Genomic DNA, 18,794 nt, shown 5'->3' with positions numbered 1-18,794 from the left:
ATCAAATAAGGGATTACTCAATACGGCAATGATGTCCCCTTGGAAAACAGAGATCATGACAATGCCAAATCAATTCATACAGATTCATCACAATCACATGAAATATGAGAGAGAGAGAGAATAGTTCAACTATCTAATCCAACAGTCATGTATACCACGAATCTTAGCAGTATGATTACTTTAGAGTTTGATATTAATGAATCCTAGTAAAAGTGGTCATCTGAATTTTAGTAATATATATATATATATATATATATTTATAATGCATGGAATAGCCAATGTCTGGTATAGTTTTCCTAGAGTGCCCTCAGCAAATAGCCCATATCTTTCTGCACCTTATTAAGAACCACAAAAACATGTTTTAGATTTCGTAGTAACTCAAAACAGTTGTTACATTTACATGGTTGAGAGTTGAGAGTGAGAGTGAGAGTTGAGAGAGTGCTAGAAATTACCACAATGTTGTTGTCCGGTAAAGTTTTTCTTTACACATTCTGCACTGCAGGGAGAAATTATATATCTTTTATATTTAAAAAATTTAAACTTTATTCAAATCACTTTATTCTTTTATTATCTCTCCTTTATTCCAATATCGACACCACATTTAAGTCCTTTATCTATCTTTAGCTTTTTGTTTTTATGTTTGTTTGTCTCTTTTTCTAGTAATTCTTTGTTGCTCTTCGTTCAGTCTTTGAATTGCATACTCCTCTCTCTCTCTCTCTCTCTCTCTCTCTCACACACACACACACAACTTTAACCCGCATGACTTGAACTGCATGTTTGGTTCAGTCCAAAAGGGAAAAAACAAACAAACAGAAGAACAATATATATCATACATTCTTAATTAGATACACAAACACAAAGTAGCCTATAGCGAGCTAATTTTGCATAGCATTTTCAATTATAAAATGGGACTTTTAGTATATTATTTTAAACCCTAGTTGCTGATAATCATATAAAATTGACTTTTTCATTCTGTTCTGTGGGAATTGAATGTGAGAGAGAGTGTGTGTGTTTGAGAGAGAGAGAGAGAGAGAGAGAGAGAGAGAGAGAAAAAAAGGAAGGATTAATTATGTACTGCCGGGAGAATGGGCCACAAAAATAAATGGTATTGATGACACATGATGCAGCTTGATCACAATTTTCAAGATGCCTCTCAGAGCCCAAAAATTCTCTTTTTCTTTTTAATCGGGAAAAAACAAAATTTGATTCCATCCATCTCCATCAGTCACTCAGTCACCGCTGCCCTAATTCTCTTTTTTGCGTGTCTACTTATATTTACTTTATTTTCTGCCATTTTTGGAACCCAATTAAAATAAAACTGTAGATAGGGTAGTTGGATGGAGCATGTGATTCCATGCCATTTACATTCTTTTTTGGCTTTTCATATAAAGAAACAAAAGATAAATCATTTTTAAGGATTTATTCTAATAATATTCACTTTATTTATTTTGTCAAATGAAGACTAAAACTTTTTGGTCTAGTAAAAGCAAATTATATTCTTGGTCAACTAGATTGGATGTTATATTCATATATATCATAATAAGAGAGAGATACCAGCTTTAAAGCTCTGTTCTAATAATCTCATCTCACCCACTCCTCCTTCCAAAGGTGCAGAGCCTGCCTTGGCCCTTGTCTTAGGAAACCAAATCTTCCTTTAAGAGGCAATCATATTCATTTTAAGAATCAAATTGCCAAGTTTTGCTTCTTTCCTTTTTCCTCTCTCCCTTTCGGTTCTCCGCTTACAACAAACTTGCTTCGCTTTATCCATTAATTTATTAGAGCATACCTTTGATATTTTTTTATTTTTTTTTGGGTCTTTTCCTTTCACTTATATATATATATATAATATAAGTTGCCAAATAATCTGATCAATTCAATTGCAAATTCAACAAAGGTGGCTTACATGGCTTACATTACATATATGATTTTCGATTGAGGCTCTAAAGATATATGAACCAACTATCTATTAGTCTAGTGATATTTCTCTTTATCAATATTAAAGACTTAAATCAAGAAACAAGTAGGAGACAATGCATATAACGGTTATATTTGACACAAGTGCTGTAAACAATCATTCATTTAGGTGAATTATTGAGCCATATATATATATATATATATATATATATATATATATATAACATTGTTATTCCTCAATTATCAATTATCCCTCGATTTAAGTTCTTCATATTGTTTAGGCTTTTTTTGGTTTTCAATTAGCTATATTTTTGAAAACCCAAGGGTAGCTAAACACATGTTATGTCTGCCCTAGTAATAGATTGAATGGTAAGAGTGCAAAGGTGACCACCACCAGTATATAATGGTATCATTCTTGCTAACTTCATAAATACTCATGCACACACACCTGTTTTTTTTGTTCTTGCTTCTTTCCCTTCCTTTCTTCTTTGTAAGGATATGTTATCATTTTCATTCTTGTAAAGCATAGCAGCCGGCTTTAATGTGTTTGGTTCCCTTTGGGGCAGAAATAGCGATTTCTTTTCTTTTACTGTCAGGATCCAAAACAGGCAGGCAGGCCATCATTCTATATATACATATCTCATTTCCTACTCATGCTGTTTATGACCAAATTTTCCCAAATTTTTCTTTTTCTGATCTATTCACATTTCTTAGACCAACCGCATTTATTGTTTTCATGCCTATGCCTTGATTCACTTCTACCCTAAACGACATGTGATGCACATAAAGGCATTGACAACTACTCAAACACACAATTCATTCTAATATTATAGCTTTTGCTTCAAAGTCAGCTAGTTCTTCCACAATAATTTCAATTCTTCTATTGCATTTGCACTGTTTTTGAAAATAGTATGGTAGAAATTAGGCCCTCCACCTATATATGAACAATTGGCAATATATGGATCGAGAGGCTGGAGACCTTTTAAAGAATTATGTAAGCCTTCGCATTTTTAATGTGGGATAAACTCTCAACACAGTGGCACTCAATCAAAGATATGAAAAAGCTAATTACGAAAGGGAACTGTTATTGGCAATCCAAAAAAATCATCATGGCATACGTGTTTTCCAGGGGAGCTCAAATGTAATATAATCCTTAATTGGAGTGTCTTACCAGAGTCCACAGTTGCTTAAAATTGTGGCGATTAAATAACTGGCGCATGTGTTTCCAGTTTGAATTGAAGCCTGAGTTCAGTTGTGTATAGGCTGTCTGTCTAGATCTGCACTTGAGAGTGGCTTAGTTGTCCGCCTACATATACATATAATGGCATCTTTGTAGGTTGCTTTCAGCAACAACATATGGAAGAGAGATATGTATGGGTAATCATAATCATTCCCTTTCTTTTCTTTTCTTCTTTTCTTTTAGTTGCCTTTGGGAGCTTGGGGGGATCAGAGGCGTGACATAAAATTGTAGGCAGATTTCCATACTTTGGTAAGCATCTGAAAAGTTGATTAATTTCCATTCCAAGCTTTAAGCATGTGTGTGTGCTTTCTGTGGTTAAATTAATTTATATTCAGTGGTTTGATTTGAACACTGGGTAGGCATAGTGCTTTCTGTTTTTTCAGGGCCCTACCCTTATCGATCGTAGAATCAACAGCACATTTACTTTGTTTTAATCTGCGCTTTGACATATAAAAGGAAAAGACTATCTAGCTAGCCGTTGGGAACATTCCCACCACTTTATAAGTTTTGTCTGGACTTAAGACCCAGAGGCCACGTATGTATGAAGGGACCAAATTAAAGCTATGTCTTGGGGGTAAGGGGGTAAGGCATAAGATTCAAAGCAATCTAACTGACAAAACACTATTATACGGTACCTTCCCTTTTACAAAGCCCGTTAGTATCCACCTGCTTCCTTCCCAAGTTCCCAACCCCACCACCTTCTAATGTATGATTGAGAGAATGTGATAAGGGTGGGAAGAGGGGGAGAAAAGCAGAAAAAAGAAGAAGAAGCAAATTGCATTGAATTCCCTTCAACTACTACAACTTTTTATTTTGTTTATGCATTGATATTTCCATATTTATGTTTTTACTTATTGGTTCATATATGTACTTCAACTTGTCTAAAGAATTTCAAATGATAAAAAATATCATTCAGACCATGCAAATGAAGAAGAAGCAAATGGCATCTCCCCAGGGTTTAGGGTTGAGAGAATTTCAAAAGAAGAAGAAGCAAATGGCAGTTTTTTTATTTGCTACTTGAAAGGCATCGGACCATGCATGGCAGTTTGCACGCAGAAAGTACCTCTCCCCAGTCTCATATGGCTGATGATGCATCATGCATGGTGCATGTACATTACATGTTTGTGTAGTCTTCACTCTACAGGTGCAGATTCAAGAAATTAATAAGCACTTGGACACCTATCATTTATTATTAACTTTATTATTTGACTTTGAGGTATACAACACAAGCAATTGCGTACATGACTTGTGTGACTCTGAGTAAAACAATAAGATGAAGTGGCGTGTAAGAAAACACCAATGAGTTATATATCTGCAATTTTCAGGAAAATGTTCGTGTTTGCTGGATACAGTGACTTTCCCCCACTGTCTTCTCACACAAGCAGGGGAAGATTCGGCTCCTCAATTTAAAATAGTCACACCGCACAGCAACCCTCGTGACCTTGTGTAGTAATTGTTGAACCAATGTCGAAAGATAATCACCTCCTTTTCTTTTATTTGTAAGCTTTAACTTTTTATTTACTTGCGAATTGGGTCCATAAACTATTTGTAGCCGAACATACGTCGACATCATATTGTAAATCACATCTCTAATCTCTAATAAAGTGCGAACATACATCGACATCATATTGTAAATCACATCTCTAATCTCTAATAAAGTGGATTGTCGACTATGAATGTACTACCCAAATGTAGCTTGACTAACATCTTGATCTTGTTTAATGAGAGGCAAAGTGCTGAGGTATCCATTCTCAACTCTGCCCCTCGTGTAAAGGGGGATTTGAAAAACATTTTTTATTTTCCTCAATTAAAAAAATATGTACGATCATTGATATTTAATATTTTGATGTTTTCAGACCCTTGAAGTGAACTGATAAATAAATATAAAAAACCTCATTTTGTTTGCACAACCTATAAAACTAGCCAACATCAAACTTGATATAATCACCTATTGTATCTTAGATCACTCACTTTCTAACTAAAAGAAACGACTCACCATTCTGCTGTGTCACCATTTTGCTCTCAAGCCCTTCACTACTTTGATTATAATGCATTAAATGGCGGCAGCACCTTATGATCAAAGGCATAAGGTACACGAGTTTAAATTACAATATGCAATCATAATCACATATAAAGGGCAACTGTGAATTGTGCTGGTACAAAACCAAATTCTCCCAGAAGGTATGTTCAGATGTTTCAAACTGTTTGGTCATACAGAATTTGAGGTAAAAGCCCAAGGACAAGAGTTTATATGGATCATGCTACAATTACAATCAAAGTAAATGCAGAGGAAGGACCTGCCTTATGGCTACAATAAGCAACCATCTAGCGTACACATTTGTAAGGAAAATTAGACCTCATATACATTCTGTAACCGGTAACTGAGGATCCAATTCATTTATACCTACAATAACCAAAATACAGCTCTCAACCCAATATATTTCTTTTCTGCATGTATTGGATCAAATTCATTTAGATCTCAGTCATTCTGTCCCTTGATATTTTCTTGATTATGAAGACATGTTTCCTTTGTCATATTTGTGTCCAAAAAGCATTTGAAAAAGAGAGTTGCCACGATTGAACCCAATAACAAAGCTCTAGCCTTTGAGGAACATATTTCTGAACTCATCATTGGATTTTGGTTTTTCTTCACCTTGTTCTTCAGTTTTTGGTTTATTTGCAGTCTGACCAAGTGCAAGGACATTCCTGGGAATTGCAAATGTGTTCCTACCCCTCAGTTGCACATTGTCGCTTCCGCGGTTATGACTAGGCTGCAGTGCCTGATGTGCCCTAGGTCCATTGGAGGTCTCAGCAGATTCTCTAGACTCAGATCCCCTGCCTGCACCAGTTTAACTTCATAAGTGAAAAAAGTATTCGACAGAACAAGCAAGCATTATGACCACAAGCAGAAAGGAAGTTCAAAAATATTTCTCTCATCAGATCAAGAATTTTGAAAACGATGGAACAATATAAGCACAACATATAGGACAGCTTGAAATATTCACATACAGAAAATTTAGGCAGCCACCTTTGGAAATGCAGAAAGTTTTATTATATTCGTTCTCAACAAAAGTGGATATTGTCTCTAAGGTTTCCTTTTTTCCTCAAGTATAAAGCAAGGCTTGAAGACTATTATATCCAGTTAGGTTTTAGACTTCAATTTTTTCATGATATCCTGTGTACTGGGTTTCAGCTTTCGCCCACTTTTGAAAAAATTATAATAATTATCCACAAAAGAAAAAAAATTGAAAGCCACTTGCAAACCAGCAGACAGATACTCTCCTTTGTGAACAAGGTTTTAGTGTAAATGAGCAAGCATTAAATATAATCAAACCCCTAAACAACGTATTGAATCCATTCCAAAGGTGCAAATTAGCTTAAATGTTAACTCCACGTGTATCATACATGAGACCTTTTTTCAAGTCTGAGTTTCATACCAGAGACTTGGGAATCCGTCCCTAAGAATTGAAGATTTTATGAATATTAACAATTCAGTTCAACTCAACTAGTTCGAGATTTGCGACATTCAAACCGAGCAAAATTTGATGAATAACTATTTTATTCCATTCATCAGGTACACAATATAAAATGTATGATAAAATTAAGTATGCATTAGAGTCTATTCCATATAAATACTCGAATTCAACCTCAAGTAATTTTTATAAATGCATCAATTTGATTTAGATTCTGCATGTGTGCACAAAGAGTTATGCAGAAAACAATCCATTTGGCCTACCATGTTCTTTTTTCCCATGCTTTGGATCTGATCGTGCAATGCTCAGCTTCTTCCCAAGAAGCATCTGCTTATTTTTTGCTACAGCTGCAACGAGGTGTGCATCATCTGAGAAATCCACGTATGCCAGTCCCTTCACAAGTTCAAGGAAAATATAAATTCAGAACCTTCTAGACACAGATAAAAAAAAGCAAAGTACAATGAAGTCAAATTTTTTATGTAAAAAACAGACATTATTCTGTGTTTGCCACGATAAGCAAGGTAATTTTAATCAAAAAGTGAAAGGCACAGAATGATAATCCTCATACATTTGATTCTGTCAATTTAATCCATTCTAAAATAAATGCGACCATATCGACAATGCACTTTTCACTTCTGATTCATGCACCATGTCCAATAATCCCCCATTCTGATAGATAGATCAAATAAAGTTCATGTATGAAAGATATTTACGACAACCCCAGAGGATTGTTCCCCAAAAAATCAGGCCAGATTCCTTTCACAAAGGTGTCACAGACATAATTACTAGAGAACACTCATGTGCATCATACAACAGGAATGCTTCCTTACTAAATTGAATAGGAAGCTTGAACCCTGTATACCAGATGAATACCTGGCATACAATCAAATGAAACAGAATATTACACCAGCCTTCTTTATAAGCTATTAACACTAGCCCCAGCCAACCGCCCCAAATCTCACATTTTTACTTTTTTTTGTAAATCTTGTAATCTGAGTCACAACAGTGCCCCTTAAATTAAAATAAAAAAGAATTCAGTCCCCACCCTCTCTTCCTCAATCAAAGGGGCATGCCTCTGCTGCAGAGGCCACTTGCTGCTGCCATGGCACCATGGCTTTTTTAAGTTTCAAGGACTACAATCCGGGGCTAGTGGCATCAGGAAAAGGATGAGTCTATGGCTTTATAGGTAAAGTTGTGGGGTTTTTGGGGTCAGAACAGGTTTGGTTGAGAGAATGATAAAACAGGCCTATACACTTTTCTACTAGTTGTAACATTGGAATTAGATCAAAGCCACTACCACAGCACAAAAAACATAATTAGATCTTTTTATTCCTAGAATCAAATTAGTCCATCATTACTAAAAAGAAGACAAAATTTCTTCAGATCCAGAACGTAGTTATATGTCAGGATTATTTCATTGTCAGTCATTCTCTATATATATAAAATTATGACTCTAAAGTGTCTTCCCAAATAGCCCTAAATGATCAGAGATAGTTGTTGTCAACTTCAGCTTCAATATCAATCCTCTTATGCCTCCAAACCATTAAACCATTCAAGGCCCCAACCTATCTATGAACCTTTAGACCACTCCTCACCACCAGATCATTAAATTCTTGACATTAGCCACTTCTAGCATCCCGCGTATGATAGTAGAAGATGCCTAAATTGTCCTAGGTCAACTATTCTTATCAACCAGCCTTTTAGAGATACTGAAAATGAAAATGGATTTGCACGCAACTATAAAGAAAAGATGGTCCCGTGCTTTTTTGACGGCAGCACACTAACATTATACATGTTAGCCAAGTTACTACCCTAGTGTCAGCATAACTTTTATATCTGTGTATGTGTTTTAAGACTCTTGTTAATGCATGATAGCATGACATTTGTAGCAAAGTGCTAAATTATAGTACATCCAGTACAAATACTCAACCCAAAGGACAACACACAGATAGGAAAAAAAAATTAAACTGACGGGAGAGAGAGAGAGAGACCCTTGACTTTCCACTGAACTTGTCATGCAGTAATCTAATAGCAACCACTCCCCCAACATCACTGAAGAATTGACGCAGATGTTCATCATTTGCCTGCAAAATACCAACAGTTTTCTAAGATCACACATGTGCGTTAAAAAGAAGAGAATGATAAGGGATACTGGGGGCGTATACTTGCCTTAAGGTTAATATTTGATACAAATGCAGTGCACTGGTCAGCATATACTTTTGTTTTCTCTGGAACACGCTCTTTCATCTGTTGCTCATTTTGTATGTCCGGTTTGTCACCCTTGGGTTTGATCTTTTCCACTGTTCGTTCACCTGGGTTCAGAACATCAGAATCCTTCCCATGTGCTTTCTTTGGCTTTTGAGATGCATCTTTCTGCCTTTTTGCTGGATAATGTTCATCAGGTATCTCTGAAACTTGCTTTCTCTTGTCACGAACATTCTTCTTGGAAGAATTCTCCCCCTCTTCTGTCAATTTGGACTCTTGCTGTGACCTAAATAATTGAAGCTCTTCCAGGCGAGGAGTGACCTAAAAAGAGGAGCAGAAGTCAAGTATATCTATTCAATTAACAAGGCAAAACATATGCATACTTACTCAAATTGAACCAAATAGGATACAAGATATAGAAGCACTAGAACTGGTATACTCACTTTTGATAGAGGAAACATCCATTCCATCATTTTAATATGATGAATAGTTTGTTATTGATTAGGTGACAAATCTCCATTAAGATTACCTAAGTTGAGAACATCGCAAAAACCTTATGAAGCACAACCCTCAGCATGATTTTCATAGTACAGTTCTTTTGACAACCTTTCCAACTTTATTTTATCGTCTGTGACCCATAATAAAGGAACATAAAGTAGAAAAATTACCTTCACATTCACATAGACTAAATGATTTAAATTTCCATACAACATTCAATTCGTATGCGCAAAAGAGAGAAAATGTACCTTCTGTACTGCACGGTCAAAATCATCCAACGAACCAAACTCCCTCTCAAAGCGTAACCATGAGTAGCAGATGTCCTGAATTATTCTGTTTTTTAGGGAGGGAAGGCATCATCTAATTCCACATGTATTATGTAGCAAGTGAACAAACTTCTATATAATTAAAAAACACAAACAGACAACATCTAATAGAACCTTAAAACAACATTATTTCCACATCATAAATTAAACAAACAATGTCTCAAGGTAGTTAGATTTTGTAATGAAACTACATGTCAACTATATGAGTCGGTATAAATGCACACAGAATGCGAACAACTACTATCAAAAGACAAGGCCTTTTAGGAAGGAAGCAGGTATGCAAGACTGATATAATTTACTAGACATTCCACCGAATCACTTAATAACATAATTCAAATATAAGTTCCAAAATTTTCAATTAATGAGTGCTTTTGTTTCCTTTTCCAGAAACTTTATTTTATGTTGTTTTGTCTTTTTTGGCGCTGAATTTCAGGTGCAGTAAGATAATTTTACTCGGATACGTTGTGTACTAAAAAGTTATAAACACCAGATTTCTTGCATTGACTCAAACTAGAAGCGAATTTTTAAAACATGGGAATGAAATACATTATCTAGTGTTCAACATGGAAGAAATTGTATTCTCATCACATGTACCTATCAAGAGAAAAGACTTCTTTAGTTTGAAAAAATCATTGATTGTAGAACCTGGTTCTGAAAATTCTAGAACATACTTTAGTTGAAAGAACTGGCTTTCATTCGTATTGAGGCTCTGGGATGGTGTTCTGTTTGTTGGTCTAGGTTTTCTCTTTCAGCTTTTGTGTTTTTTCTGTTGTCTTAGGTGTTTCATGGACTACTTATCCATGCATCTTGTAATTCCTTTTGTTTTCTTTTAATAAAACTTTGTGTTTATTAACAGAAACAAATAAAAATAATTGGCCGATGAACGCTAATGTAAATGTAAAGTTGAAGCCATATGATCCAAATACACTTGAGGGCTTTAAACCCCAAAAGGCTTACAGTCAAATTCTACACCACACATTGTGGCTGGGAAAGAGGGGAGAATGTTGAAAATTTGATACACCATAGGTTGAACAAATTTGGAAACTGATACCCATCTAGTCTAATCTCATTGCCTGCTACAAAACAACCAAGATACTATATTTGATTTCTCTACTAAATATTTGAATAGGATTATGGAAGAGGAACAGAGTGTATCATACTCAAACTACAATGCACACAGATCAGAACCCAAAAACTAGCCCATGAAAAAAGAACTATTAAGCTGAGTAAACTAGGTTTGATTGGAAGATATAGACGAGGAAAGAAGACCTTACCTCTGAACCAGTTCCTGGAAATCTTTTACTGTAGCATCTCCTATATAGAGACCGGGCTTCACTCACATGGCCCAATTCAGCTTCCATTGTTATATAACCTTGCCAGGCTTCCAGCATTGAACCACTAACAGAACAAACAAAAAATTAAGCATCATACAAGAAAAGAAAAGAAAAAAAAAACAAAAAGAAGGAAAAAAAAAAAACACTAACAACAATCATGCCAAGGTAACAATCCAGATTTAGGAATGCCAGAATGGCCAGACCATATCTTAAGTAAACTTTCCCACACTCCACGAGCTGCCTGTAAGTCCTTATGCAGATTTAGCTCTAGACGGGCCCAATAAGCATGCAAACGTAACAAACCATCCGTGTTCTTCAGGTATTGTGAAAAGTATTCTGATGCATTCTGAAAGTATAAATTGTTAGAATTTCCATGAGTGCGAACAATACTTTCTTTCTCTAAAATGCAAAAAGCCTTCAAAGTCCTTAGCAGAATCCTAACAGCATATAGATTGTATTGTTCAGGACCACACCTTCAGGACTCCTAAATTACATAGCAATAAACAACCAGAAGATCACTTTGAATTTTTTAGGTCATCTACTTAAAATTGACATAATCAGAATTGTGGGCTCAAATAGGCTGAATATACGTAGGAATATTTGTAGCCAGAATAAAGAACAACTAGTGTTTTTGACAGAGAGCCTAGATTCCACACAACAAAAAATAAGTTCAATAATCAATAATTAGGTCATTACGTGAACAAGATTGACATAGTTAGATTTGTGGGCTCAGAAAAGCTGAATATGCACAGGAACATTTGTAGCCAACATAAAAGACTAATAAAAAAAGAGTTCAATAACCAACAATTAGGCATTACACAAACAAGATACTCTGACGTATGTATATATGTAGTTTTATATACACACATAAAAGGCCAAATTGTAATATATTTAATATAATAAAACTATTTTACCCTCTCTTTTTTCTTTTCTTTCTTTCTTATGCTCCTATTTCTGAAACTCAGGAAGCCTAACGTTTTTACTTGTTTTGCAGAATTGGATTCCAGAATCCCACATCACTCCTTCAAATGAGATTTCAGAAACCTCCGGAATCCATCATTCACATTCTAGTGTTTGAGAATGTTGGGAGTGGAAATGATTTCATCAGGGTACCAATGGAATTTTACTTTTTGTAAGAATAAACATTAGAGTATAATTATCATTGTGATTTATTATGAAGTTAAAACTAGGGAATGGGAATAAGAAACCCACCTCTTCTTTTAGGAATGCAAAACCTCCATTTGTGGGTTTTCGATACCCGTCAAAAAGGCAAACCCAATCAATTTCCAAACATGGGAAAGGGATCTAATATCCATTCTCAAAGCGACAGAACTGGGAATCACACACTACCTTGAATCTTCAAATGTATTATCACATAGGAGAAGAGTTACAAGACCATTCTCTCCTTTACAATCTATTACAGTTCGCTTCAAATTTGCCACGGAGAAGCAAATTCACATGGATTCACAAGTTACCTCAACAATTAAAGAAAAATACAAACAATTTTCCACTTGTAATTCCCTTCTATATAAAAAGTATCACTAATAAAACTACGCCTTGGTAGTTAGAAGGATAAGAAATTCCACATATACTTTATTTAAGTGAAAGATATTAAAGCTTCACAAAGGTCAAGTAGTGAATGCTTTTGCCATCCAGCATGACAGACAACAAATGTGACTCCGAATTTTTTTCCCTGGACACAATCAATGTGACTGCTCACCCTTTAATAATACCCGTTTGACACTGTTACATTCTTACTAAATGAGCCGAAAGAAGAAGAAAAAAAAGTACAAAAAAAAAAAGCTGATGTAGTTCTAGCTCAAAACCATGAATTGTCGTAGAATATGTAATATATTATATATTCTACATGTAGAATAGCATTTTCTGTATGTTTATCTTAATTAATGTACACATATATCAAGTTCAGATGTGACTTCCCTTGATTTCTTTTTTTTGCTTTCCTTCGTTCGATAGATTACATACTGATAATGTTTTTATTTATAATAGAAACAAACTAAGAATATTAATAGGACTTCAATCGATTCGAGCGTGGTCACACATATATTTGTACAAATATATAACACCTCATTTTTTATATATATATTCAAATTACAAGGTCACAACTGAAATCCCGCCCTGCACAATCCCATTTAATTCAAAAGACCAACACATACTATGTATTTGCAAATTGGTAATTGTGGTGTTTAATTCCTAACTACTTTTCCTTATAATCTTCACGCTGAATATTAGCAAAATGAAGTGCTTGTTTACGTAAGAAAAAGATAGTAACACACCTGAAAGGTTTCCCTTATTAATGAATAATCCAAGACGCTCTCTCCTTCAACAGGGCATGAGATTCTTCTTCTTAAGCCATCTATGCGGGTGAGGTACAAATCCAGGAACTAAAAAATCGTAGTTCAATAAACGAACATATTCAGAAAAACATTGAACATAAATTCCGAAGACAGACAGACAAATCAAATATAGGAATTTATGTACCTCATCGAGGGTTAGAATGCATTGCAGGGACTTCTCAAACACCTGAAAAATGAGCAATAATTTATAATTTGGCAGACCACTTTTTCACAAGAAATCAGAATGGACTTTGGACACTATATAATTCTCAAAACATAATTTTTATTGGTTCTTTTTATGTTTTTTCACTTCTGGTTTGGTAAAGGCATCCCACTGGAGTCATTGTGAAAGTTGAACTTAATTACTCGTTGTAGAATATATTGATAGAGATTAAGTCTGATGAGAAGCAAATTCTGTAATTACCATTCATCACAATCAGAGTCCAAGACTGTCATTCATCCCTCACTGTAATCAGAGCTCAAAATCAACCCCGCCCTTCTTTACCGTAATACATTGTGATCACAAGAAATTAAATATGTATCGTGTAGATGGAAATTTTGGATAGAAAAGGAAATTAACATAATAGCAACATCAGGAATACCTTTCTAAAGCTTTGAGGAAAATACCATCGGACAAACTTTGCCTTCATATTTTCTCATTGAATTAGAGCTTTTACATAAAAAGATGGATGGTAGAGAACACCAAAAAGGCCAAATGCAGGGGGCAAAAATAGGTAAGACAGACTTGATTATGGACAACAAAGGTTCACATATCTAGAAGTTAATGTGGCCCAGTCAGTTTACCAATTTACAGAAAGAAAAAAAAAAGCAAGTTGGTGTACTCTGAGTAACTGTTCAGAGCTAGTTCTTTCCTTTGCTTGGGCATTTTCTTTTAAAACAACTAGACAGCTAAATACATGATGCATGATTTGTAGAGGAGACCACAGCTTCAAAGATGTATTCATGTCTGATGCAACTTAATAACCAATTTAAAAACAAGTTTGCAACAAGTAATTAACAACCAAATTAGAAACAATCAAACATAAGTCAATAAAAGAATGCTCTCGCCAAACAAAACTGAAATCTAAAACGTACAGCAGCAATCTCTTTCTCAGAAGCATGCCCACGCTCCAAGGAAAGCAAATATCGGACCCAAAGCTCTCCAACACAGGGGCAATTCTTCACAGCCCTGGAATACACATTGGTTATAATACTTCCAACCTGAAAAGGTAACATAAAACATTAATTACTTAACCAGCAGAGAGTTGCCCTCAAAACAGAAAATATATAATAAGAAATGAACAAGGAAAAAAACCTTTAATGTTTTATCCAAATAGCGAGTATAATCAAGCCAGAGATAGCTGGATATAGGAAATTCGGTAATAGCGCGTTCATACAACATCTGAACCCGGGCTGGATCTCCAGAAGACTGTTCAAATTTCAAGTAGTTCTGCAGAACAGAATAAATTATTCTTTCCATAAACCGCAAACTTCACGCATGAAGTAAATAAATATATTGGGGGAATCACAATGACAATCCTATACAAAAGAAAGGAAAAAAGAAGGCAGAAAATACTAACAGTAAGTTCAAACAAGACAAGGATGCAAGGATATCAGAAGCCAAAATGGCCAATAAAAAGGAAAAATACAATGCCATTTCTAACATAAATACTTCTTTATTCCAAAATTCTAGGAAGTACTAATTTGAAATGATACATACCATGAAATTTTGAAGTTTTTCTGAGTCAGACATATCCTGCCTACAAATCTGTTCTTCAAGATGAACACGAGCATTATACATTTCCAACGCCTTTTTGTATGCTGAGGCAACATGGGATGAAATCCCATCCAGGTCACTTGAGCCAGCATTAAGAATGTTCCCTTGTTCCACCTCCCATGCCTTGTAATCCAAAAGTGTTGACCTCATATTAACATGGGGAACTGACAACTGACGGTGGAATATAGTACGGATGCGCTGAATCTGCTTGTCTCTTGCCTGTGATGTGAGAAGCATTTCTTATCTATAGATCTCCAAAAATTATTTAAGTATCTAAAAGCAGCAACCAAAAGACAACCATAACAACATATGAATAATAAATAACTGGTAAGCGATCAAAGCAATAAAACTTGTTGGGGCATTCAAATCAACACATATATGACAGCGATGCATCATTTTTAAGTTTGCAGGTAGAATTTGAACTTTACTTCTAATTTTTTTTTTTATAACTAAAAACAATCATTTATTTATTTCAAGCAGAAGGTTAAAGGTTAAATCTGAAGTGCAATACACCAAATACCTAAACCGCATTGAATTATGAAAGCGCAGTTGTCAATAGTCTGCTCAAGGATAAAATTTTGTGTACCCTCGCTCTATTAGAACCACCCACCACACAAAAATTATGTTCCCTCCCATTGTTTTGGCATTATCTGGCTCAGCTTCAACTTTTTTGCTTTCCTCTACTCAACTCAACAAGGTGAATCAGAACTATGAGTCCTTTTCTTTTTTTTGTTTTAGGTTTTTTTTATCTCTGTTTTGTTGTTGGGACTTGCTTTATCTTTAGTTTCTAAGAAATGTTAATTTTAACTGAAAAAACCAAGCTGTATAAATGTTTAAGGAAACTACAATATAACTTAGTTATCATATAACTCTGTTCAGAATTACAATTATATGCTTTATTCTTAAAGGGGTGAACAACATAAATAACTTCTCTGGTTTTTTTTTTCCCCTAAAAGAAACATAATTTTATTAAAGTAGGGCAACTAATTACAAAGAGTGAATAAGGAATCCACAATCCGGGAAGGAACAATTAACAAGAAAGTACAATTCAAAAAATGTAAAATAGAACATGCTCAATAAACGAATAAGCATAATCTTAAAATCAGCCGAAACCGATGCCCATAGAGTTGCCCAGAACCTCACTCTATCCCAAAGTTCATCTACCCCCGCACCCTTATAATCCTCAAAGATTCTTCTATTGTGCTCCATCCAAATGTTCCAGAAAACTGCCAACAACAAACAACCCTATAATGGTTTGGCCTTCTTGCCCCAAAGCCCCAAACTTAGTACTCATAAGCTCAAAGCATCCTTTTGGAATAACCCAGTTAGCTTTAAAGAAAACAATACAACACATCAAAGAACCGTAAAAACAGTGCTAAATGGCCCTCTTCCCATGCATTAAAAAAAAGCTTCAGGAAATTCTTATTCTCCTCCAAAGTATTCTGAATTTTTCTTCAACATTCTTCAAGATTTCTACTATTTATTTTCTTTCACTCCAAACAACCTGTAGGCTTTTTGTTGTTCCCTAACAGGTATTAAAATAAGAGATCTGAATCATAACTAAAATTAGATACTGATCCACATATTTACATCTGTATGACTTAACCATTAAAATATCACAAGCCTACTCGTAATATTAACATGTAAATTTGAAGCAAAGCAAAAAGATATTGGCAAAAAAGAAAAGATCACATAGAAATGTTGAACAATGAGACTAAAAAAAGTCAAACATGGAGTTCAGATCAGATTGTAGTCTCTCTCTCGTTTTTACTAGGAAACAAAAACTTCTGTGAAAAAAGAAAAATGTAATACATGAAAAGACAGCCAAGATGTCCAATTTACCACTACAAACCTGATTATCAGTCTCATCAGTAGCATCAAATATAGCTTGCTCAAATTTCCTGTAGGCTTCCCATAGTTTACTGCCTTCAGAAACATGCAAACCAGCTGCAGTAAGAGCGCGTTCAAATAGATCCTTGCCTTCAAAATACCAGCAGGTGAACATTCTCTCACTGAGGGATCATTTTCTTGAACAAAATCTAAGTAGTCACGCCAAAGAGAGATGGACTGCAGTTGAAGGTAATAAAGTTAACTGTCGATACTCCAAACAAGCAATTCTTTGATTATTAACAACAGAAAAAGATGAGCTACAAGTAATCCGATAATCAAGCTTCAGTCTTGGAAAAAGTTGCAAAGCATTACACATTTGATTGTGACAAAAAGCACAGATAATAGAAACCTTTTGCAGAGATATTGAGGCAAGTTATACGCAAGCAAAACAGAAACATTGCTGGTATGGTATTATTCTGCTCTAATTGAAGGAAATGGATGGCATCCTATTTCATTTCATAGTTAATATTGTTTCTTTTGCTTCTCATTGTCATTTTTCACCCATAAACTGTCCAAAAGTAATATAAATATGACATGACATATTAAGATATAAGAATTTTTAAATTGCATATGTTCTGGAAGACAGGAGCATGACAAACCAGATACTCAAAGACTCCTCGCTCATAAAGCTTTTCAATAGCAGGAAAAGCATCAGACCTGCAAAGTGGAGAAAATAGAGTGATCTCAAATCAAACAATAATATAAAAAGAAAAATAAGCGACCAAAACAGGCACTACTTTTTCTTTTCTGTTTCCATTGTTGTTGTTTTTAATATGAAGAGCACTAAGGCTAATATAAGTGCATTGATAAAGAAAGGAGAGTACCCAGTGGACAGAGAAGCTTCGTCCTTAGCCCAATCCTGCCACATAGAAGGGGTTAACGGAAACAGCTCATTCATAGCTTCCCTTGCTTGCCTCAGCTTTTCAATGTCAGCTATCTGCCTTATAATCTTTATGTACTACAGCAATAACAATAAGAATTCCAATTCAGGTTTTTTACTCGGCAACCAAACAGAGGGTAATCATATAACAATGCATAGCCAAAGAAGAAAAAATAAAACAGATAATAGAAATTCACAAGTGTAAATACTTGGACATGAGCATCGTAGTTGCCAGGGTTGGTGGAGAGCTCGGCTTCTAGGGTTTGGAGCTGCAGGTTTTTCTGGGCTTGGTCTCCGTCGTCTGAGCCAGAATCAGAGTCGGAATCAGAGGAGCTAGGGTCTTGGTCAGGGAGGTCGGGCATGGGTTGGTCTCCATTGTTGTCATCTTCAGAAGTAAGAGTCTTTGATTGAGGGTTTAGGGTTTCTTCTTCCATGAACTCCGTTGGTATTCGTTTTTTCTTTATTTCTTCCACTGAGACCAAATTGTAAGCTTTTTACTTGTACGCGCAGGGATGGGGATACTGCCTATTAGTATTATTGGGAGGGATGCTCTCTCTGGAGTTTCTGTGAAAATCGGCAAAACTTCACCCACTTTTCAAACCGCCACAAAAGCTTAAAGCGCATAAATTAAAATTATACACAAATGAAAAATGAAGAGCCTAGAAAATGTTCGAAGTTTTTTTTTAAATTTATTTTGGGTGCTAATTTCCCCATTTTATATGCTCCCTTCTGGTTCCCACTTTCTTTTGTTCATTTACACTCCTTTTTATTTTTTAACGATACTGTTTTAAAAGTATTAAAAGTTAAAAGAGAATATAAATAAACAAAAAAGAGTGAAAAAATCAACCTTTTTTTATTTTAATAAAAGCAATATCAAGAAGAGAGTAAAATTGAACCTAAGAA

The 18,794-nt window shown here is 35.0% G+C and overlaps 1 protein-coding gene across 1 annotated transcript; it reads right to left on the bottom strand.

The window, feature by feature from the left end:
* Positions 1–5,253: 5,253 nt before the first annotated feature.
* Positions 5,254–18,551, bottom strand: EMB140 (EMBRYO DEFECTIVE 140). Its single transcript, XM_008220411.2, is given in 17 exon segments — positions 5,254–5,993; positions 6,891–7,020; positions 8,619–8,711; positions 8,797–9,153; positions 9,579–9,653; positions 10,931–11,054; positions 11,194–11,336; positions 13,285–13,392; positions 13,490–13,531; positions 14,440–14,565; positions 14,660–14,794; positions 15,065–15,340; positions 16,974–17,101; positions 17,104–17,188; positions 17,611–17,668; positions 17,836–17,969; positions 18,101–18,551. Coding segments are annotated over 17 exon segments (2,481 nt in total). The 5' UTR covers positions 18,326–18,551; the 3' UTR covers positions 5,254–5,751.
* Between the last annotated feature and the right edge of the window lie 243 nt (positions 18,552–18,794).

Source organism: Prunus mume, linkage group LG2 (genome assembly GCF_029339155.1).
Source record: "Prunus mume cultivar Tortuosa linkage group LG2, ASM2933915v1, whole genome shotgun sequence".
Classification (NCBI taxonomy): domain Eukaryota; kingdom Viridiplantae; phylum Streptophyta; class Magnoliopsida; order Rosales; family Rosaceae; genus Prunus; species Prunus mume.
This window is presented reverse-complemented; position numbering and strand designations above follow the sequence as displayed.